A 24,150-nucleotide genomic window follows, 5' to 3' on the forward strand; every position below is an offset into this window, starting at 1 on the left:
CTCATAAACAGACAAGCAAAAATTGCAAATGAGTGGCAGTGGGGTTGTCACATCTCCCTTGCGACAGCTGAAGTGTATGTGTGTGTGTTAGGGGAGGGGGGAGAGGAGGGGGACATGGGCTGTGGACCAGGCTCTGACACCTGGTCCACCGTTCTTTTTTTATTTAACTAGGCAAGTCAGTTAAGAACTAAATCTTATTTTGGGATACAGCCCCGGATCGAACCAGGGTGTGTACTGACGCCTACTAGCACTGCGATGCAGTGCCTTAGACCACTGCGCCACTTGGGAGCCGGAGTTCTGTTTGTCTCTTCGTCTTCCTATCCATTGAGAGATGGGTGTTATCAAGCCTAGTCAACAACTGGTAACAGACCCACAGAGGGGCAGTCCAGGCCAACTGGTGTTGGGAGGGAGGGAGGGACGTTGACAAATTCAATTGGAGAATTGGATATTCGGGGCAGCAGGGTAGCCTAGTGGCTAGAGCGTTGGACTAGTAATCGAAAGGTTTCATGTTCAAATCCCAGAGCTGACAAGGTAAAAATCGATCGTTCTGCCCGTGAACAGGCAGTTAACCCACTGTTCCTAGGCCATCATTGAAAGTAAGAATTTGTTCTTTAACGGACTTGCCTAGTTAAATAAAGGTAAATATAGAAATATGCTGAAATGGATGTAATGAACTGCAGTGAGTGGTAACCCTATCTGTTGGTAAATACATTGGGGTAAATCCATTAGAAACCTTTTTTACCGCATTTATTTGCTATTTTTTTGCCCATGGAAGAAATGGTCAGAATGTGACTTTTTGGAAGATATGTGTTCAAAGTTGACCCATTTTGCATATGAGAGATCCATGTCTTCATCAATGGAGAAGAAACACTGATGACTTTGATATAATTTAAAAGCTTACCAACAGGGTATGCAAAATGGGTCAACTTCGAGCATTTTTATCTCTTTAATGGTTTTGCCATTCAGGTCCAAAAAGTCACTTTCTGAGCACTTTGGAGTTGTGGCTGAACAAAGACATGGATATTATACATCTAGCTGTTTTTTCTATGCATAGTGAAGACTGAACGGCAGCTTCGGTTAAGGGGGAGGTGTGTGTGTGTCTTTGTTAACAACACCTGGTGCGCAATCTCTAATGTTAAGGAAGACTAAAGCTTTTGCTTGCCTGTGTTAGAATACCTCGTGATAAGCTGCAAACCATACTATTTATTAAGAGAGTTTTCATCTATATTTTTCATAGCCGTCCATTTACCACCTCAAACCAATGCTGCCACTAAGACCACATCAACGAGCTATATAGGCCCATAAGCAAACAAGAAAATGCACATCCAGAGGCGGCGCTCCTAGTGGCCGGTGATTTTAATGCAGGGAAACTTAACTCCATCTTACCTCATTTTTACCAGCATGTCACCTGTGCAACTAGAGTTGAAATAACTCTAGATCATCTTTACTTTACACACAGAAATGCATACAAATCTCTCCCTCGACCTCCATTTGGCAAAGCTGACCTTAACGCTATCCTCCTGATTCCTGCTTACAAGAAAAACTCAAAATAGGAAGCACCAGTGACGTGCTCAATACGTAAGTGGTACGGTGAAGCGGATGCTAAGCTACTGGACTGTTTCGCAAGCGCAGACAGGAGTATGTTCCGGGATTCATCCGATAACATTGAAGAATTTACCACATCAGTCACCGGCGTCATTATTAAAATGCATCAACGACGTCATCCCCACAGTGACCATACGTACATATCCCAACCAGAAGCCATGGATAACAGGCACCATCCTCACTGAGCTAAAAGGTTAGAGCTTCCGCTTTCAAGGAGCGGGACACTAATCCGGACGCGTATGAGAAATCCCTCTACGACTAAGGTCAAATCCTACCACACCGCCGCCTCTGACGTGCGTCAGATGTGGCAGGGATTGCAAACTATCATAGATTATAAAGGGAAACCCAGCAGAGAGCTGCCCAATGACACATGCTTACCAGACAACCTAAATTTCTTCTATGCTCATTTCGAGGCAAGTAACACAACCATGTATGAGAGCACCAGCTGTTCCAGACAACAGTGCGATCTCACTCTCCATAGCTGATGTGAGTAAGACCTTTAAACTAGGGCGGAATACCGGTATTGATGCACGGACTGGTTTGGGTTTTAAATTGGCCTTATATAACGGTATTTTAATTTTTTGTTTGTTAAATGTGAGATGCTGTATGTAACATCCATTTTTACAGTTTACTCCACTACTTGAGTCGTCTCTCTCCGCGCCGCTTTCCACACAGACCTAGCCCCGAACCCTGCCCTTCCTCGACCATGAGACACTTGTTTTCAGTCTGCATGGTCAATGCAGCACATGCAACAATGTTGATGACAACGATGCTGTTTTCACTTTGCTTCTTAATATAAATCCACTAGCATTCTAAAATTACACTATTAGTTTTTTTTCTACATCTGCAAACAGCTAGTTTATCTTTTCTTAGCAAGTTGGGACTAAATCGTGTCAGCAGCTAATGCTAATTAGCTAGCTAGCTAATAAATGTACTGAGTCAGAGAAAACATAACTAGCTATACAGCCTGATTACACCAGTGATACTGCAGACTAGAGGTCGGCCGATTATGATTTTTCAACACCGATACCGATTATTGGAGGACCAAAAAAGCCAATACCGATTAATCAAACGATTTTTTAAATATTTTTTTTATGTATTTGTAATAATGACAATTACAACAATACTGAATGAACACTTATTTTAACTTAATATAATACATCAATACAATCAATTTAGCCTCAAGTAAATAATGAAACATGTTCAATTTGGTTTAAATAATGCAAAAACAAAGTGTTGGAGAAGAAAGTAAAAGTGCAATATGTGCTATGTAAAAAGCTAACGTTTAAGTTCCTTGCTCAGAACATGAGAACATATGAACGCTGGTGGTTCCTTTTAACATGAGTCTTCAATATTTCCAGGTAAGAAGTTTTAGGTTGTAGTTATTATAGGAATTATAGGACTATTCCCCTTTATACCATTTGTAATTAATTAACCGTTGACTATTGGATGTTCTTATAGTCACTTTAGTATTGCCAGTGTAACAGTATAGCTTCCGTCCCTCTCCTCGCTCCTCCCTGGGCTCGAACCAGCAACACAACGACAACAGCCACCATATCGAAGCTGCGTTACCCATGCAGAGCAAGGGAAACAACCACCCCAAGGCTCAGAGCGCGCGCTAACTAGCCAGCCGTTTCACTTCGGTTACACCAGCCACATCTCGGGAGTTGATAGGCTTGAAGTCATAAACAGCGCAATGCTTGACGCACAACGAAGAGCTGCTGGCAAAACACACGAGAGTGCTGTTTGAATGAATGTTTATGCGCCTGCTTCTGCCTACCACCGCTCAGTCAGATACTTGTGTGCTTGTATGCTCAGTCAGATTATATGCAACGCAGGACACGCTAGATAATATCTAGTAATATCATTAACCATGTGTAGTTAACTAGTGATTATGATTGATTGTTTTTTATAAGATAAGCTAGCTAGCAACTTACCTTGGCTTACTGCATTTGCGTAACATGCGGTCTCCTTGTGGAGTGCAACGAGAGAGAGGCAGGTCGTTTTTTTAAAGTCCTAAAATGTTTGCCCATATCGTGCATGACAGTGTGGAAATGATCTCAAATGAGTGCAGGAAATGCAGAAATTGATAAATGATTTTTTGTTGATGTTGAATTGAACAGTATAAAACAATCAGAATGTAGAAAGACCCATCGAAATCACAGAATGTGTGTTGCCACCCTAGGGTCACGTACTACTCATAGAAAATGGTTAACTTTTATTATTCAAAAACATAAATACAATCATACCGTCATTTTATTTTTAAATACCGTGATAGGATATTTTGGCCATGTCGCCCAGCCCTACTTTAAAACAGGTTAAGATTGCCAGATTACTAGGATGCGTACTCAGAGCAAGCACTGACCAGCTGGCAAGACCCTTCACTGACATTTTCAACCTCTCCCTGACCCCGTCTGTAACACCTACATGTTTCAAGTAGACCACCATAGTACCTGTGTCCAAAAACGCCAAGGTAACCTGTCTAAATGACTATCACTTCGTAGCACTCACATCTGTAGCCATGTAATGCTTTGAAAGGCACGACTCCAACACCATCATTAAGTTTGCAGATGACACAACAGTGGTAGGCCTGTATAGGGAGGAGGTCAGTGACCTGGTAGCATGGTGCCAAGACAACAACCTCTCACTCAACGTCAGAAAGACAGGAGCTGATCGTGGACTACAGGAAATGGAGGGCCGGGCAAACCCCAATCCACATTGAAGGGGCTGTAGTGGAGCGGATCAAGAGCTTCAAGTTCCTCGGTGTCCACATCACTAAGAAATTATCATGGTCCACACACACTTCCCCTCAAAAGGCTGAAAAGATTTGGCATCCGACCACAAGGTGCTACAGAGAGTAGTGCGTACAGTCCAGTACATCACTCGGGCTGAGCTCCCTACCATCCAGGACCTCTATATTACCCAAGTCATAGACTGTTCTCTATACTACTGCATGGCAAGCGGTACCATTCTACCAAGTCTGGAACCAACAAGACCCTGAACAGCTTCTACCCCCAAGCCATAAGACTGTTAAACGGTTAACCAGACTATTTATATTTATCCTTTTTTATAATCTAAATTGGTGCTGTCAAAAAGTGAATGAATTGAAGTGTGGGGAATTCCATTGGGAACAGGTTGGTATGGGCTAGCCTACTGCAAATTGACCGTAGGCTAATGTATACAGCTTAACCTTTTCCCCAGGTTCAATTGAGAGAGAACCAGCTATAAGACAAGAGTACATACAGCTAGGCCTACTTATTGTCACAATAATTAGGTTAGGCCTATTTCCCAATAAGGATATCCAATATTCTAACCAAGCAGTGTTCCCCTTTTAACTAATAACATCAACCGCTGACAAATGACATCTAACCTCCATGTTTAAAAATAAAAAATATATAAAACATTTAGACAAATATTTTACAAAAAGGAAAAGTGCAGATGCTTGTTCCATAGGCTTAAACTGATTTAAAACTCCCTATGATAGAAGAACCTACTGAGAGCCGTGGAAGAAAAGTACAAAAATAGGTGAGGCACATTTTATTCTAAGTCAAATACAATAGCCACAAATTCTCACTGCATCCTCAGCATCCAGTCAATTCACTCAACATCCTGTTTTTCTTCCTGTGCTCATTGGACATCACGTCATTCCCGTACGAAATAGTCTAAACATTATGCAAAACAACCCTCATAACACTTACACAGCGAAGCAAGACGTGACACGATTTCTACACATTTTGGATGAGCTCTAAATGGTTAGGAAATGTTCATTATTCTATCGGATAAACAATGTATGGTATTTGTAGTGGATTTTGTTTACTAACCACTGATTAAGAGCCTCTTAGTGGAGTGACAACATCAAATTGGACGGCACACCATCATCATTCTTAAATCGCAGGTTGTATGAACAGCAGTGTGAGGTTGTAACTAGGGAACCCATCCAAAGTTCAGATGTGGAAGCAGTGTGTACCTGGTCAGCTGTTCTCCTACTCTTGTCAAAACTCATACCAGAAGGCAATTGAAAGGAAGCAACTCTAGGTAGTAGAATCTAAAACCATGACCACGGGGCAAATTCTTCTCCCCTCTGTCATGACTCTTCAGAAGCATGCAGCCAGACAGACACAGGAAGACAACCAACAACACTAAAGGGCCACAATCAGGTGTGCAAAAGGGCAAACACACTGAACTACACCACATTGTAACCCTCTTCTGATATTCTATAGCAGAAAGAGACTTGATTGTTGTCTGTGTCCCATGTCATACACATTTTACCTTGGCAGATGAGAAAGGAGATTTGCATGCCATAACTTAAACTGAGACTAAGAGACAATGGCCTGTCTGAAACTGAACATATTACTTCACTTGCCAACCCGATTAAATACATTGTGGCATCCCTTTGACAGGAAATCGTATTTGAAATGGTTATTCCTGCAAAATCAAAACACCACTACATTGGAATAACCGCACCATGATCACATCACGCAAAGACTTGCATGACTCACGCAAGGACTCAGGAGATAGCTTGATGGTTTATTTTAAAACCAATGACCCAACAGTAATTACATTTTACACTGTAGTTGATAATGTTGGCTTCATAGAGAGAAGACACGGCGTGTAAAACTGTCATAACTAGCTAGTTTGGTTAACCTAATCGCATGCTTACGTTTGAGCTCAGTGCTAGCTTCAAACACCAACACATCAACTATTTTACTGATCAACATTGGGTAGCTAGAAGCTAGCCAAACCATACAAATATATATATCAGCTATTACTTGCTAGCTAGCAAGTACGCAAACAAGTAATAGCTGATAGATAGATCTAGCCATGTTAATACAAGTATTCTGCCTGAATGATGTATGGCTTGGTTAGCTACCCACCTTTGATCAGTAAGTGACTTACCTGGGACACTGCAATCCGCGCAAACCTCACTATTCCTTAATCGTTTAGACATCCTTTGCAGAGGGGAAAAAAGGCCTTCCAAAAAAAAGTCAAGGGAATTGATGTGCTTCTTTTCTCATTTGATAACCGGGAAGAATTTATCTAAGCGAATTACATATGACCAGTTGTTTAAAAAAAAAAACAGTTGATTGGCGAGGAGCAAAATAGCTTCCTCTTCAATCTTAGTTTCTTGCCCCAACCAAGCTACCACTAGCTAGCTTGCGCAAAACAAACAGCTGCGATTGTCAGGAAGGAAACTCTTGCCGCAAGTGGTCTGTAGCTGGATTGTGTGTCTTGTTTTACTATATATATATATATATATATATATATATATATATATATATATACACACACTGCTAACCTTATACCCAACCCTAACCTGGATTGAAGACCCAAAAGCAAATGTTGTTTTCATGTATTTTTACGATATAGCCAATTTTGTTGGCTGTGGTAACTAGTTAAAACCATGTAGCCGACAGGTTACGAATTATCCGTGGACAGCAGTAACACTACATAAAACATACTTTGTAGATTGTGGTCAATCGGCAGTCGCCCAATGTTAAACGACTAGTCAACTACTGACATTCGTTTAATTTAAAATAAATTGATGTAAACCGGTAGAGTGTGCCAAAGATTTGCGCAAACTAGTACCAAAGATGATGGATAAATTAAGACAGTTCACTCAGGCAGTTAACCATTGACAAAAATTGTCAATTCCGGGCTACTTAACTCGGCGTTTCCATATACACCAATGTAATAGCAACTGGGTCTAGTCTACTTAGTTCATTGACTTGCATCGAACCAGGAAAAGAAAAACAGCGAGTGGGGTGTCTCGCTTCCTCTTCCCTCTCTGCCAGTACTAGCTGTGGTACAAGTAGTCGGAAGAGGAAGCGAGACATCTTACTCCCTCATTTGTTTCAGTGGAAGTCAATTAACTAAATAGACCAGTCCCAGCTGCTATCACATTGGTGTCTTTGGGAGAGCCACCCCTTTTAAGTACCCCGGCATTTATATTTTGTTCAATGGTAAACCGCCGGAGTAAACTATTTTAATTTATCCACCATCTTTGCTATTAGCTAGTTGTTCAGTGGTCATGGCTTGAAGGATTCCAACTTTTGTCAAATTCATTTCAGATTTGACGTTATGTAAGCAGGTTAGGATAATTAGGTTAAGGTTAGGAAAAAAGTTGGGGTTTGCTATACTGAACAAAAAAATATAAACGCAACATGCAAAGTGTTTGTCACATGTTTCATGAGCTGAAATAAAAGATCCCAGTAACTTTCCATATGAACAAAAAAACATATTTCTCAGAAATGTGCACACATTTGTTTACATCCCTGTTTGTGAGTATTTCTCCTTTGCCAAGATAATCCATCCACTGGACAGGTGTGGCATATCAAGAAACTGATTACAGCATGACCATTACACACATGCACCTTTTGTTGGGGACATATATATATAATATATATATATATATATATATATATATATATATTAAAAAAAATAAAGTGCAGTTTTGTCACAGAACACAATGCCACACATCTCAACAAGTTCAGGGAGCATGCCATTGGCATTCTGACTTCAGGAATGTCCATCCGAGCTGTTGCCAGATAATTGAATGTTAATTTCTCTACCATAAGCCAACATTGTTTTAGAGAATATGGCAGTACATCCAACTGGCCTTACAACCGAAGACCACTTGTAACCACACCAGCCAAGGAAATACACATCCAGTTTCTTCACCTCCTGGATAGTCTGAGACCAGCCACCCAGACAGTGATGAAAGTATTTGTCTGTAGTAAGCTGTGCTCTGGACACCATATGTAAACTGATTGCCCCCATCTATCTTCAGAGCTCGTGCTGCTAGGCGACCTAAACTGGAACATGCACCCCAGCCATCCTACAATCTAAGCTTGATGCCCTCAATCTCACACAAATTATCAATGAACCTACCAGGTACCTCCCCAAAGCCTTAAACACAGGCACCCTCATAGATATCATCCTAAACTACTTGCCCTCTAAATACACCTCTGCTGTCTTCAACCAAGATCTCAGCGATCACTGTCTCATTGCCTGCATCCGTAATGGGTCAGCGGTCAAATGACCGCCACTCATCACTGTCAAACGCTCCCTGAAACACTTCAGCGAGCAGGCCTTTCTAATCGACCAGGCCGGGGTATCCTGGAAGGATATTGATCTCATCCCGTCAGTAGAGGATGCCTGGATATAATTTTTAAATGCCTTCCTAACCATCTTAAATAAGCATGCCCCATTCAAGAAATTTAGAACCAGGAACAGATATAGCCCTTGGTTCTCCCCAGACCTGACTGCCCTTAACCAACACAAAAACATCCTATGGCGTTCTGCATTAGTATCGAACAGCCCCCGTGATATGCAGCTGTTCAGGGAAGCTAGAAACCATTATACACAGGCAGTTAGAAAAGCCAAGCCTTTTTCAAGCAGAAATTTGCTTCCTGCAACACTAACTCAAAAAAGTTCTGGGACACTGTAAAGTCCATGGAGAATAAGAACACCTCCTCCCAGCTGCCCACTGCACTGAAGATAGGAAACACTGTCACCACTGATAAATCCACCATAATTGAGAATGTCAATAAGCATTTTTCTACGGCTGGCCATGCTTTCCACCTGGCTACTCCTACCCCGGTCAACAGCACTGCACCCCTCACAGCAACTCGCCCAAGCCGTCCCCATTTCTCCTTCTCCCAAATCCAGTCAGCTGATGTTCTGAAAGAGCTGCAAAATCTTGACCCCTACAAATCAGCCAGGCTAGACAATCTGGACCCTTTCTTTCTAAAATTATCTGCCGAAATTGTTGCCACCCCTATTACTAGCCTGTTCAACCTCTCTTTCGTGCTGTCTGAGATTCCCAAAGATTGGAAAGCAGCTGCAGTCATCCCCCTCTTCAAAGGGGGGGACACTCTTGACCCAAACTGCTACAGACCTATATCTATCCTACCCTGCCTTTCTAAGGTCTTCGAAAGCCAAGTTAACAAACAGATTACCGACCATTTCGAATCTCACCATACCTTCTCTGCTATGCAATCTGGTTTCAGAGCTGGTCATGGGTGCACCTCAGCCACGCTCAAGGTCCTAAATGATATATTAACCGCCATCGATAAGAAACATTACTGTGCAGCCGTATTCATTGATCTGGCCAAGGCTTTCGACTCTGTCAATCGCCACATCCTCATCGGCAGACTCGACAGCCTTGGTTTCTCAAATGATTGCCTCGCCTGGTTCACCAACTACTACTCTGATAGAGTTCAGTGTGTCAAATCGGAGTGTCTGCTGTCCGGACCTCTGGCAGTCTCTATGGGGGTGCCACAGGGTTCAATTCTTGGACCGACTCTCTTCTCTGTATACATCAATGAGGTCGCTCTTGCTGCTGATGAGTCTCTGATCCACCTCTACGCAGACGACACCATTCTGTATACTTCTGGCCCTTCTTTGGACACTGTGTTAACAACCCTCCAGGCAAGCTTCAATGCCATACAACTCTCCTTCCGTGGCCTCCAATTGCTCTTAAATACAAGTAAAACTAAATGCATGCTCTTCAACCGATCGCTGCCTGCACCTGCCCGCCTGTCCAACATCACTACTTTGGACAGCTCTGACTTAGAATACGTGGACAACTACAAATACTTAGGTGTCTGGTTAGACTGTAAACTCTCCTTCCAGACCCATATCAAACATCTCCAATCCAAAGTTAAATCTAGAATTGGCTTCCTATTTCGCAACAAAGCATCCTTCACTCATGCTGCCAAACATACCCTTGTAAAACTGACCATCCTACCAATCCTCGACTTCGGCGATTTCATTTACAAAATAGCCTCCAATACCCTACTCAACAAATTGGATGCAGTCTATCACAGTGCAATCCGTTTTGTCACCAAAGCCCCATATACTAACCACCATTGCGACCTGTACGCTCTCGTTGGCTGGCCCTCGCTTCATACTCATCGCCAAACCCACTGGCTCCATGTCATCTACAAGACCCTGCTAGGTAAAGTACCCCCTTATCTCAGCTCGCTGGTCACCATAGCATCTCCCACCTGTAGCACACGCTCCAGCAGGTATATCTCTCTAGTCACCCCCAAAACCAATACTTTCTTTGGCCGCCTTTCCTTCCAGTTCTCTGCTGCCAATGACTGGAACAAACTACAAAAATCTCTGAAACTGGAAACACTTATCTCCCTCACTAGAGCAGCTCACAGATTACTGCACCTGTACATAGCCCACCTATAATTTAGCCCAAACAACTACCTCTTTCCCTACTGTATTTATATATTTAATTTATTTATTTTGCTCCTTTGCACCCCATTATTTTTATTTCTACTTTGCACATTCTTCCACTGCAAATCTACCATTCCAGTGTTTTACTTGCTATATTGTATTTACTTTGCCACCATGGCCTTTTTTTGCCTTTACCTCCCTTATCTCACCTCATTTGCTCACATCGTATATAGACTTGTTTATACTGTATTATTGACTGTATGTTTGTTTTACTCCATGTGTAACTCTGTGTCGTTGTATGTGTCGAACTGCTTTGCTTTATCTTGGCCAGGTCGCAATTGTAAATGAGAACTTGTTCTCAACTTGCCTACCTGGTTAAATAAAGGTGAAATAAAAAATTTAAAAAAGTAAAGACCTTTTATGTGGTGAAAAACTCATTCTGATTGGCTGGGCCTGGCTCCCGAGTGGGTGAGCCTTTGCCTTCACAGACCAACCGATGGCTGCGCCCATGCTAAATCATGTAGATCCATAGATTAGGGCCTAATTTATTTATTTAAATTGACTGATTTCCTTATATTAACCGTAACACTAGAATAGTTGAAATTGTTGCGTTTATATGTTTGTTCAGTATAAAAAAGCAAAGAAATAAAACACTTTTGACGTCCATTTGACAAAAGCTGGATCCCTTCTAGCCATGACCTTCGTAAGTGCTTGTTGTTGCGGTTAAGGGATGTGACGTCGATGATAAATAGGATCACATTAATTGTTGTAATTGATTTGCAGCTTGAAGTAGCTTTCTATATTTACAATACTAAAATTATATGCACGAAAAAGTATTTGTATTTGGCACAAATTAGTAAAGCCCCGCGTTCCCCGGCCATAGTGTAACATGGTCACGTGCTTGCTTGAAAAAATATATATTTTCGCGAGGATTATTATTATTATTATTTTTAGCAAATATTGAACTTAAAAACGTTTATTTGTTTAATAAATATATACATGTAATAATATATATTCATGAATATAGTCCTACATTAGTCTTTATCCTCAAATAGTTTTTACCCCTTCCACAAGTCTCAACGTGACACTTCCTTGTTTTTCGAAAAGTTTTATTTGGTAGTAGTTGGCTATCTATGGCTAGCACAATTTGACATGGATGCTGTTGGAATATGAGATGAGGTGCATTGATTAACATTTCTTCAACTTTAAGGTTTAGCTTAGGTTGTCCATGGCTGTAAATATAGGCTAGATACATTGAGAAGTGTAAACTAGCAGGGGAAGATGTTATCCGCGGCCAACGAAGATTTCAGGGTGAAGTTTCCACTACATTCCTTAGTCTGGGAAAATGATTACAGGAAATTGGAAAACGACTCAACAAAGGTAGCTATGTCAAAATATGTACAATGAGCTAGCTATAGGTACTTTTCTGTTTCCTGCCTTTAGCTAACTAACTACAGATTTATTTGCTTCAAAGTGTCTGAAGCTAGCTAGCACGTTACTAACTTGGCTACCTTGATAGCTAACGTTAGCTACTTGGCCTGACATGGATAACCATATACTTTGATTGGCGTAATTCCTAGTCTATGTATGCTCTGCCAGTTTAAGGGTTCATGGAATGCCATGTTGCATTATTGATCATATTAACTACAGTACACATTTCATTCAGCATAGCTAGCCGCCTTGTTTACATTACTACTGGCTACTTTGTTCGACATCTGGCACAGGCTGGCCACTGATTCTTGAAACGCCTTAAGAGTTTAGAAACGGTATTTTCCTACTATAATAACCTAGCTGAGAATTGATGTGGATAATTATCAGCAAATCATAACCCAAAGATATGGTTGCTTTTCTCCATTCTAAATGTTTTTGTGGTCAGTTGAGTATTTGTTATTAACAGGAAATGAGGGAGTTATTTTAACCTGAGCCGCGGTGAACCGGTTTATGGCCCGTGAAGTGCAAAAGTGGTGAGGGAGGAGTGCCCTTCACAAATTAACAGTAATCTGAGTTGCTCGGGTCAATGCAGCATTTAGCCTCTTTTAGAATAGGAGAGTGAAATACACTCTCGTCTCTAACATGTAGGCTCAGCATTCCGGAACAGTCCCATTACAAGTCAGAATGTTGAACAAACTCCATTTAAATTTACTTCACCTGTTGTCTTCTGATTTTGCCACTATGTCTGAGGTAATCTGATACAAAATATCCACAGGGAAGCGTTATCAATCAGACCTTCAGTATGCTGGTCTGTATATTGATTTGTGTTTTTATTTTCAATACTGACACAATTCGCACAAACACTTGCACAATATGGCTGAGCCAAACCGAACCACAGCGTGCGTGTTGTCCAGCACAATCATCTGGCAAATTTTACTAACACTTCCAGATTGAGGAAATGTGCTTCGGATGATATGTTTGGTTACATTTGGCTATTGTTTACATATTGTGGAATTCGTCAGGAGATTGAAAATACAAGCGGCAGAACCTACCGGTGCTGCAAAAAGTTGGGTAAACAACACTTTCCTGTGTATACCCGATCTCCGCCTCCTAACTTCAAAAGGACCAACAGCATGTACAACCGGTAAAGTAAGTGTAAATATAATTGTATTCAACATTCTGGCTTGTAGGGAACTGTTTGTAAGCAGATTTCTTTCAGACTGAATATCCATGAGGAAATCTAATTCAATCACTTTTCACCCGGTGCAAACTCCTCCCACCTGGGTAACCCGGGCCAGATGATTGAATCTCCTCAGTGTAGCTATAACTCCCAGTGTGTATGATGTCGATCTCATGGATATCTCGAGAGATTCTCTTTAGGTAGCTAGGCTATTTGTTTTTGAAGCCATTGCGATGCTTGTTTGTTTGTTTCTCTCAGAACGACGTAGAGGCTGTGGATCCCAGGGGAAGGACACCCCTCCATCTGGCTGTGTCGCTGGGCCACCTGGAGTCGGTGAGAGTGCTTCTGAGAAATGGTGCTGAAGTTACCAAAGAGAATGCCAAGAATTGGACAGGTTAGGCTGGCTTTCCTCCATGACATACTGCAATCCAGACCTCTGTGCTTTGCCTTGATTAGCCCTATAAATAGTATGCCAAATTCATGATATTTATAATAAACATTTACGTTTGGATATTGTCTTTTTTATTTGTAATGAATAAAATAAACGTATATCCAAATGTAAATGTTTATTAATACCATTACTTTGGCAAACTATTTATATGGCTATGGCTTCATCTGACACGCCTTGGTATAGGTCTATTTGTTGGTTGTTAAATTGTGTGATCAAAGTCACTTCCACAAATTGACCTTGGGGGTTTCCGTAACAATTTCACCCATTATGTACGCTTCAATCAGTAGGTGTCTATTCCAGTCGTAGTGGGACACTATTTCTTTCTACTGCTTCACACAATACCTCTTGTTACTACACACAGCTTACTGGCTGATGCTGGCCATAAAAATTCTTACTTTTGTAAACATTTGTTATCACAGAAGTATGTTATATGTTAAAAATATCTTCTCGTCGTAAGCATGTGTTTGTGTGTAGTGCTGCAGGAGGCAGTCAGCACCGGCGACCCAGAGATGGTTCAGCTAGTGCTCCAGCGGCGAGACTACCTCAAAGCCTCTACAGCTCTGGGAGGAGTGTCTGAGCTTCTGAGCAAGATCCGTGAGGTGTTTTCTCTCTCTATGTTTGCTCCCCTCTCTGAAATGTTTTTCACTCGTCACAAAAAACTTAAGAACTGCAAACTCAAGCCTCTTTTCAATCCCCCCCCAGTCCCAAGATTTCTACATGGAAATGAAATGGGAGTTCACAAGTTGGAGTAAGTTCTACTTGAAAATCCCTCTTTATAATTGGCTGTGTGTGGATGTTTGCAACGTTGTAGTTTACATTGCTTTCCCATCCTTTCCCAGTCCCTCTCGTTTCCCGGGTTTGTCCCAGTGACGTGTGTCGGATCTGGAAGAGTGGGGCCAGCCTGCGCGTGGACGCCACTCTGCTAGGCTTCGAGAACATGACCTGGATCAGAGGTCGTCGGAGCTACATTTTCAGGGGAGATGGTGAGTCCCTTTTTCCCTGAGTGAGGCTTACGCACAACTGTGTCCTCCTAACCTGTGTTTTAGCAGGCCGTCTCATCTTTTATCTCGCCTTTTGCTCTGTTGGCTTCTGTTTCATAGTGTGTGTCTGTGCTCATTGGCAGATGTCTGCACCGAGTTGATGGAGGTGAACCATGACGAACAGGTGGTGGACACGGAACGCTTTGACATCTCCAGGGAGATAGAAGACGTAACGCTGGACTCCATGCAACCTGCAGAACAGGAAGTGGCCAAGCGGCTGACCACGCCCATTGTCAATACCTTTCTGGACACCAGGGACATTGCTTTTGAGAGGCGAGACCCAAACCGTACTTTATCGTGTTTCTCTATTGTGTAGTATAACGTGTCTGTTGAAGGATGTGCACATTAGTATAGGGATTTATAGTAACATGACATTTAAATGGTTTTTCACAGAAATAAATCTGGGATTTGGGGTTGGAGGAGTGACAAAACGGAAGTTGTTAATGGTTTCGAGGCGAAGGTTTGTGCATTTATTAAAGCATTCTTGTTTAATTATTTTGTTGCTTGTCTAGGTTTGCTGACCTTACGCAAGTCCCTTTCTTTATTTTGACCAGATCTACAATAGATTGCCAGCTTCTTTTTTTCTTTTTTAAAAATAGTTAGTTATTTTTCTTTTAGTACCAGTAAACGGAAGAATAGTATGCGGTATACTGCACGAGTTGTTTTTCTTTTCATTGCAGGTTTTCACTGTGAACAATGTAAACGTGGTGATCCGGACGAGGACAGAGCATCTCACCGATGAGGAGAAGGCTAGAATAAAAAGTATACACTCTATGATCCCTCAAGGAGGTGTTAGAGGGACATACCAGTTAGTCTGTATCTGAAATGGTTCCCCGTTCCCTGCGTAGTGCACTACTTCTGGCCTAAGAGACATGGTCCTTATCTCAATGTTTAATAAGCAGAGTTTCAGTTGCAGTGTAATGCTAGGAGACTCGTGCACAGCTATAATAACCCAGAGAGACCTGTCTCGGTTTAGAAGGGGACTTGTTGGAGACCAGCGCTCTGTCAGACACAATAACACTTTTTGTGGATTGTCTCTTTTTTTTGGCTTCTAGGTGAGAGGAATGTTCTGGAGTCTCTTCTGGGCACAGTGGAGCAGCAGATAAGTGCTCAAGGGGTAAGAGATCAGCAGACCTGAATTTGATGTTATTGCGGGATTATCCCATCAAATTTCAGTATTACCTACATAGACTCTTACTTCCCTATTTGGTTTATAATGGCTTCAATAAGAATGCTTCGTCTTGGTTCATATTGACTTCAATAAGAACGGTGAACTTGGTTTATAACGGCTTCAATAAGAATGCTTCGTCTTGGTTCATATTAACTTCAATAAGAACGGTAAACTTGGTTTATAACGGCTTCAATAAGAATGCTCTACTCTGGTCATATTGTGGATAGGACCTCACTCTGGAGTACGCGACAGCCAACAACCCCACCGCCATCACACCAGAGGAGTACTTTGACCCTGCGTTTGACCTTGAAGACCGAGACATTGGCCGGCCCATTGAACTTACCATACGAACCCAGAAGTAAGAAAATTATGTTGCAAAACCCAAGAGAGAGCGAGAGTTTGTGATCAGTATTCATGTCATCAGAAGTCTTGATTGTTTTTCTAACAGGTTCCCTCTCAGTTCATATGAAGGTGTTGGTGTTTAGGTTTTAGCGTAGGGGTGATTGTAGTGGGATGGGACTACTTTGCAGTGAGCATAATCTACAAATCGCCATATCTAAAAAATCACTACTCATGATGGGATCAAGATTAGCGATTCTGCGCTTCCTCAAACTGATCCCTCAAACACTATGAGTGTTTTCTGGTTCGTATTCATTAGGCACCAAACAGAAGAAAATGGGGCTGAAACAGGAGGGACTGCCGTAACTTGTCCAATAAGAAATTCTTATTTTAATTTTCCGTTGCAAAATGTTTTTCTACAGTGTACAATAATGAATTCAACCCTGATGTGTTCAGGTTCAAGGGTACATTGTGGATGAGCGAGGAGCACCCCCTCTCCCTGGTAGAGCAGGTCACCCCCATCATCGATCTCATGGCCCGGACCAGCACCCACTTCGCCCGGCTGCGGGATTTTGTCACCCTCAAGTTCCCTCCAGGGTTCCCTGTAAAAATAGGTACAATCACACCTCTGGAACAGCGTGACGAAATGAGAATGTTTACACAAAATGCTTGTGCCAATCAGCTCATTCAAACACAACTGTATCAAGCGTCTCAGAGGTCTGCTGAGCAAGGTTCAGTCCACCCTGTCCATATAACCTTATTCCTTGTGAACTAAAAGGCCAAACTGACCCCAAATCAGCCCTCCTACTCTGAGACACTTCATACATACAGGGCCTGATTGAGGAAAACCTTGTATGTGTATGGGCAGTTATCACAATGAAAAGCTCACTATTGAGGTGTTTGCTTATAGATAATGGGATCCGTGGAGTGACCCGTCTTTGTTTCCTCTCACACAGAGATTCCCCTATTCCATGTGCTCAACGCCCGCATTTCATTTGGCAGTGTCAACAAATGCACTACGGGTGAACCCTTGGAGACACCCCCCTCCGCTGCCACACCCGAGGAGGAGGAGGAGGAGGAGGAGGTGAGGGAGGAGGGAGGCTGCGGCGAAGCTGCAGGTAGGCAAAGCATGCCCATGCCGCTGACCAGGGTGACTCCAGCATTCGTCCCCATGGGGTCTAAACAAAACAAATCGCACATTTTGTCATTTCTCAAATGTATTTCTTCAGTTGCATCTAACAGATGAACAACCAATATTAATGTTTCTATCCATATCGCTTTTGATCGAAATGTCAATATTAACAGCCACCACTAGTAACATCATTCTGTATGACTGTTCCCTCCACCCAGTTCCCCCTCTATTCCAGGTGAGCCCGTCGGTGTTTGAGGTGCCCTCACACTACCGCCACCGAGGAGGGGGTGGCAGCCGCCACACGCCGGTGTCAAATCATGACGAGGAGCTACTGCAGTATGCCATCCACCAGAGTCTGCTGGAGTCCGGTGGGGGAGCCCCGGGACAGGTCCTAGATCACACACACACCCCTCCTACTCATCTGTTTGACTCCCTATCTGGTCCTCTTGCGCTCACGGCCATCCGCCTTCGTGTTCGACCAGTGGTCGGTCTGTTCAGGAAGCTGCAATGTTGTAAAACTTCCAGATAGAATGGATTGCGTGGAAACGATAGTATTGTCTGACAAGGAATAGGGAACTCTGTCCGTTACGTTTATGCAAGTTTTATCTGCGACGTGCCAGGAGTTTCACCTCGCTAACTCCACCTTTTTGTTTTGTCCTCTAGGAAGTGACCTGGGAGGATGCCAATGGTGACCTCACAGACCCCATACTCAGTAGCCATAGTGACGGGTACACCAAGAATTCATGCATATCATTATCTACACTTTTCACTTTTGTCCAAAGTGACTTCCAGTTAGCACATACAGTATATTCAGACTATATCCATATCCCTCTGTTGTTCCAGAAGCATCCCAGGGGGGGTGCTGGTGGACTTGGGAGACACCACGTCGAGTCAGGCGAGCTCGGGCACCTCTGGCTCCAGCCCCGACACTGACCTCCGCATGGCCATGGAGCTGTCGGCCCGGGCCCAGGCGGAGGAGGAGAGGAGGAGGAAGGAGGAAGAGGAGGAGTTGGAGAGGATATTGCAGCTCTCGCTCACAGAGAAGTAAAAAAAGGAAAATAGGAGGGAAAGAATAATAATTAAGGCCACGCCTTGCCATAACTGCATTAACTTTTCGTTGATCAAGAAGCGGCCACCACCACACCCCCAATCCAGCCCCACCCCACCCTCTTTCACTACAATCTGCCATGACACCGGAAAAACATCCATGTAACATATGTCAAATAAAACCATCTGTATTTAATACTTTAATACCTATTTTTGGTTTAAAAAAAAAAAACGAACAGACGTTTTGCTAGATTTGTATTTCTATATAACACTTAGGCTCTGTCTTAAAAGTGTAGAAGCTGTCAAATCCTTGATTCCTCCCGTCCTTTTAAAACAGAGCCAAAGCCACTCCGCTCTCCCGAAGAGGTATCCAGGTATTCTTTGATATTATTTTGGGAAGGATTTCCATTGGAGTGTAAGGGTTCCAACAAGTGATTGTGTTTGTTGGGTGTTGTGAAGATCAGGTTAAACTTGGGACCGGTAGCTGCTTTAGTTGTGACTCTGGAAGGTTGTTGTTTTTAGAGCCCTGGGTCAATTTCATTAGGCACCAAATGGACGGGAGCAGAATGAAACCGGGAGGGGCTACCTGCACATTTTCAGTTTCCTGTTGCAAAAAGTTTTTAAAACATGTTTTATTTTTTTATTAAGATGACCCTGGAAATGGCATTCCAGTCACACAGCCATTCGAAAGATTGAATATCTCAGGGTTCCGTTGTTCTACAGTCCCTCTGAATCTAGTGAAAGTGCACTATGTTAGTTTATTGTAGACACATCGAACATGGTTTTCTGGTCATCAATATGGATTTTTTTTCTACTTTGAACAGAATGTCATCAAACAAAATGACTTGCTGGTGCTTCCAACCCTTTTTCTTCTCGTGGTGCAAGAATTAATGTTTTGTATTCGTGTTGTCATTGACACAATGTTAAAATGAAAGTGAACTACATGATCATTCAAACAGGTTTTGACTTGCCCCAGAAACCAGGTTTTATTCAATTGGGCTAAGGGCTTGTTATGCAAGAGGGTTTGATCTTGTTGGCCATGGTCACTGGGCACCATCAAGCATCAGAACCTCAACAAAGCAATAGCAGAAGCCGCTGTGCCTACCTGTGGATGTCTAAGGAGCATACACACGGTTCAGTGGTGCTCGCAAACAAACAAGGTCGAAAACATTGATTATCGTAGGCATTGTCTAACACTTTCCTTTCTTAAATGTCAAAGAATCTGTCCATTAGACTTCAAACTCAACAGGGTTCTAAGGACTCCTGTTAGGGCTGTCTTTAAAAAAAAAATGTATCTTGAAACTACAGACACCTGTGAAATGAGTGACGCGTCAGATCTGCTCCATGTAGCATCATTTTGTACTGAAGGAAGCGATCCCCTCTAACGTTCCTAATCCCAAATGGAGCTTACCTACAGTGCCTTTGGAAAGTATTCACACCCCTTGACTTTTTCCACATTTTTAGTTACAGCCTTATTCTAAAATGGATTCAATTGTTTTTTTCTCCCTCATCAATTAACACACAATGACAAAGCAAAAACAGTTATTTATAAATAAAGTATTCAGACCCTTTACTCAGTACTTTGTTGAAGCACCTTTGGTAGCGATTAGAGCCTCGTGTCTTCTTGGGTATGACACTACAAGCTTGGCACACCTGTATTTGGGAAGTTTCTCCCATTCTTCTCTGCAGATCCTCTCAAGATTTGTCAGGTTGAACAGGGAGCATTGTTGCACAGCTATTTTCAGGTCTCTCCAGAGAAGTTCGATCGGGCTCTGGCTGGGCCACTCAAGGACATTGAGACTTGCCCCAAAACCACTCCTGTGTTGTCTTGGCTATGCTTAGGGTCGTTGTCCTGTTGGAAGGTGAACCTTCGCCCTAGTCTGAAGTCCTGAGCACTCTGGAGCAGGTTTTCACCAAGGATTTCTCTGTGCTTTGTTTCGTTCATCTTTGCCTCGACCCTGACGAGTCTCCCAGTCCCTGAAAAACATCCCCACCGCATGATGCTGTTACCACCATGCTTCCATACCACCATGTAGGTATGGTGCCACGTTTCCTCCAGACGTGATGCTTGGCATTCAGGCCAAAGAGTTCAATCTTGGTTTCATCAGACCAGAGCATCTTGTTGCTCATGGTCTGAGAGTCTTTAGGTGCCATTTAGCAAACTCCAAGCAGACTGTCATGTGCCTTCTATTGAGGAGTGACTGATTGGTGGAGTGCTGCAGAGATGGTTATCCCATCTCCACAGAAGAACTCTAGAGCTCTGTCAGAGTGACCATCGGGTCCTTGGTCGCCTCCCTGATCAAGGCCCTTCTCCCCCGATTGCTCACCTTGGCCGGGCGGCCTGCTCTAGGGAGAGTCTTGGTGGTTCCAAAAATGTTCCATTTAAGAATGGAGGCCACTGTGTTCTTGGTGACCTTCAATGCTGCAGACATTTTTTGGTTCCCTTCCCAGATCTGTGCCTCGACACAATACTGTCTCGGAGTTCTGCGGACAAATTCTTCGACCTCATGGTTTGGTTTTTACTCTGACATGCACGGTCAACTGTGGGACCTTATATAGACAGGTGTGTGTCTTTCCAAATAATGTCCAGTCAATTGAATTTACCACGGGTGGACTCCAATCAAGTTGTAGAAACATATCAAGGATGATCAATGGAAACAGGATGCACCTGAGCTCAATTTCGAGTCTCATACCAAAGGGTCTGAATACTTATGTAAATAAGGTATTTCTAAAAACCTGTTCACTTTGTCGTTATAGAGTATTGTGTGTAGATTGCTGAGAATTTTTTTTGTATTTATCCATACGGCTGTAACGTAATAAAATTTGGAAAAACTCAAGGGGTCTGAATACTTTCCAAAGGCACTGTATGCTCTTGTGCAGACCTGAGAAGATTTGATAGGTGTACTCGATATGGTAATAAATTGAACTTGCCCTCTGATGGGCTAGGGAAATTTTAAAAAATCGTATTGCCAATTATATCTCCACAAGTGCATAGTAGGGTCTTGATTCCATTTGGGCTTGGGCCACAGACATGATTTGGTTGGGAGGATCAGTGTTCTACTGCTACTAAGGCCAGACCTACTAAAGACAGCAGAGAATATTTGAAATGTCTCATCTTTAAAGCTGTGATCAAGGGGCTTAAAAAGAAGTTTCCCGTCCAGTGGTGTTGCTGGACATAAAATGAATTAACCAATGTAGTTAATTACACTGATAACCAACAGCACTTTGGACATGTTACTGATGTGTCCTTTCGTCTGTTTTCTGGGGACTAGAGCTCAAAACAGCTAATGATCAAGTTGCCAAACAGCAGAACTTTCTCTAAAGTACCTGAGTTCACTTTGATTAGATTTCTGGGGAACAGTCTTCGTACTGCTTAATTTGCTAGCAGGTAAGCTTATTTTTTCTAACAGAATTCAAGAAAGCATTTGTTAACTGTGATGTTGGTTTCAAATTGTTTTCTTTCTTAAATAAATGCACTTTATTTCAATTTTGGTGAACTATGGCTTATTCTTTTACAAGTAGCCTGCTTCTTGCTAAGAATAACAGCAGATGGCGCTATAAACCATTCTTTTTTTCTGATCATAAAAACATAATCCTTAATTCGTTTTTCAGACAAATCTGCCCTTATCATTGACCGTTGAATGACCCCTGAATTGCTGTAAATTTCAGATTTGACCATTTTACAGGACTGGATTAATTGGTCACAGCAATGCCCTTTGCATTGTTTCATGAATAATCATTGGTATATATGGTTAGATTATCACATAGATCTATGAATGGATGGTATGTTTTGTTAGGCTAAATATAGTCACCGCCTTCATTCAAATCCTGACATCTGCTCTGTGCGTACCACACCGACCAATTAGAGCATCTGAACTGTTTACCGTAATCCAATTGGACGCTATAAGAATATTATGGTGGATATACACGGGCACCATATTGTGTAAGAGGAATCAACTCTGAAAATGGAATCGAAAATTCTATTAGCCCTCTCCATGAACTGAGAGCGATTATTCATAATCAAACAGCTGTCATCTTTCCAAATCTCACATTTAAAAAAACAAAATTAGACACAAAATGAGCAACAGGGAAACTATTTCTATTCATTATTGATTTTATTACAATTTGTCATTTTAGTCGAGGGATCTGGTTTGAGGTAGATTTTCATTGTAGATGCTTGTAGTAATGCTGACCTTTTCTAAACTTGACAGCATGTGAGTGAGTACCAATTGTGAGTCTCTTTGAAAGTGACAGCTACATCATGGTGTCATATGTTTTAAGCACCATGCAACCAGTCTCACTTCAATGTCTCCTGTAATACTTAAAAAGGGGAAAACAGGCAACAACAAAATATTTAGGCATTTGAACACTAAGAAGGTGATTACACACTGATGTAGCTTCCAAATGGTGAAAAGGTACTGTGGAAAATTGCATTGTTTACCTTTTTTGGCAGCTATGAGAAGTCTCTTCTTTTTTTTTTTTCAATTATCCATTTAAGTGTATTTTCTAGCCAACTGTTACCTGATAAAGGTATGCGTGCTAACTTGTCTAACTAACAATGACGATCAATGAGAAGCGGTCCCATTTTGTAAGATACCTTAATGCTCTGTCACAGCTTGGTGTTTGGGGTCTTTTTCACATGTGTTAATTCTTTAACTCTCAAGCCACCAGATGGCCCATCTCTAATATGCTTCCCTACTGTTCCAAATTATCTTTTTTTCCCTCCCTATTGGGAAATTTGTTGTGCAGTCGGGGTTCAAAACTTTTAAAAATCAAATACATTTAAAACAGTGACAACCATCGATTAGACACACAACCTGAAACAATGAGCTGGATAAAAAGGAGTAGTCATTGTGCAAAATTGCAGCAATTAGGGAGACATTTCATGTGCAGATTCAGAAAGTTAATGGCCTGTTGCGATACAATAACTATTTTATCTGTTGCTATTGAGTTTGGGAAGTCTATGATGACCTGAGGGGAGTAGTGCAAAATGGTCAAGGAGGGAGTGACCAAGACAGTCTGATACCGTTAGTTCTCTTCACCAGTTGCTTTCTGAACGTTACTGAGCTTTGCCTGTTGCCTCACGTTGATCTCGCTGGCCACTTTAACCACCCCGTACAACCTGTTTCTGTTGCAAACATTAAGATTGCCAAACCAGGCCACCTTTGAGAACATCAATACTTATTCAATATAACTCCTGTAAAACTGTGTCATCATAGTCTTGCTGACATTAAGAGTTTCTTTCAATTTAAATTAAAAAAGCCACTGGTGTACTTAAAAAAAAAAAATGTTACAGATGGCATCGGTGTTCTCCTCAAACATCAACTTGTTGTCCAGCACTGTTCCCAGGTACTTGTAGATACTGACCAGCTCAATGTCATGTCCCATGACCACAGTGGGTATGGGGTTCCGTGGCAGCCTTCTAAAGTCAATGGCCATATCTTTAGTTTGGGAGACATTCAGTTGGAGGAAGTGTAGCCGATGTGAAATGGCTAGCTAGTTAGCGGTGGTGCGCACTAGTGGCGTTTCAATCGGTGACGTCACCTGCTCTGAGACCTTGAAGTA

The 24,150-nt window shown here is 42.2% G+C and overlaps 2 protein-coding genes across 11 annotated transcripts in view; one reads left to right on the forward strand and one right to left on the reverse strand.

Moving 5' to 3' along the window:
• Nucleotides 1-6,837, reverse strand: part of LOC118358067 (ARF GTPase-activating protein GIT2-like) — a 29,519-nt gene extending 22,682 nt beyond the window's left edge. For 5 of the 9 annotated variants that reach the window (XM_052478568.1, XM_052478564.1, XM_052478567.1 and 2 more), the window contains exon 1: nucleotides 6,502-6,837. In XM_052478568.1, coding sequence (XP_052334528.1) covers nucleotides 6,502-6,553 — 52 coding nt within the window. In that variant the 5' untranslated portion in view covers nucleotides 6,554-6,837. The remainder of the gene's footprint in view (nucleotides 1-6,501) is intronic. The other 4 variants (XM_052478569.1, XM_052478563.1, XM_052478571.1 and 1 more) reach the window with 3 other exon arrangements.
• Nucleotides 6,838-11,554: 4,717 nt separating this feature from the next.
• Nucleotides 11,555-22,072, forward strand: LOC118358070 (ankyrin repeat domain-containing protein 13A). Of its 2 annotated transcripts, XM_035735498.2 has the most exons (16): nucleotides 11,555-12,174; nucleotides 13,248-13,374; nucleotides 13,664-13,799; nucleotides 14,331-14,455; nucleotides 14,559-14,604; nucleotides 14,696-14,839; nucleotides 14,980-15,169; nucleotides 15,290-15,356; nucleotides 15,577-15,658; nucleotides 15,952-16,013; nucleotides 16,295-16,425; nucleotides 16,863-17,020; nucleotides 17,363-17,524; nucleotides 17,757-17,926; nucleotides 18,202-18,266; nucleotides 18,382-22,072. In XM_035735498.2, exons 1-16 carry the CDS (start codon nucleotides 12,140-12,142, stop codon nucleotides 18,584-18,586), a joined length of 1,905 nt encoding a protein of 634 aa, XP_035591391.1. In that variant the 5' UTR covers nucleotides 11,555-12,139; the 3' UTR covers nucleotides 18,587-22,072. The 2 variants fall into 2 exon arrangements, with proteins under 2 accessions (XP_035591391.1, XP_035591392.1); XM_035735499.2 differs by lacking the exon at nucleotides 13,248-13,374 and having other exon boundaries at nucleotides 11,560-12,174.
• The last annotated feature ends 2,078 nt before the right edge of the window (nucleotides 22,073-24,150 follow it).

Source organism: Oncorhynchus keta, chromosome 25 (genome assembly GCF_023373465.1).
Source record: "Oncorhynchus keta strain PuntledgeMale-10-30-2019 chromosome 25, Oket_V2, whole genome shotgun sequence".
In the NCBI taxonomy this organism is placed as follows: domain Eukaryota; kingdom Metazoa; phylum Chordata; class Actinopteri; order Salmoniformes; family Salmonidae; genus Oncorhynchus; species Oncorhynchus keta.

What these genes read in the sequence shown, in the direction of transcription:
- LOC118358070 (XM_035735498.2), top strand. Translation starts at nt 12,140, where the DNA reads ATGATTACAGGAAATTGGAAAACGACTCAACAAAG. An exon ending in TTAATGGTTTCGAGGCGAAG is followed by an intron (nt 15,357 to 15,576) that starts GTTTGTGCATTT and finishes TTTTCATTGCAG; the next exon opens with GTTTTCACTGTGAACAATGT. An exon ending in CTCAGTAGCCATAGTGACGG is followed by an intron (nt 18,267 to 18,381) that starts GTACACCAAGAA and finishes CTGTTGTTCCAG; the next exon opens with AAGCATCCCAGGGGGGGTGC.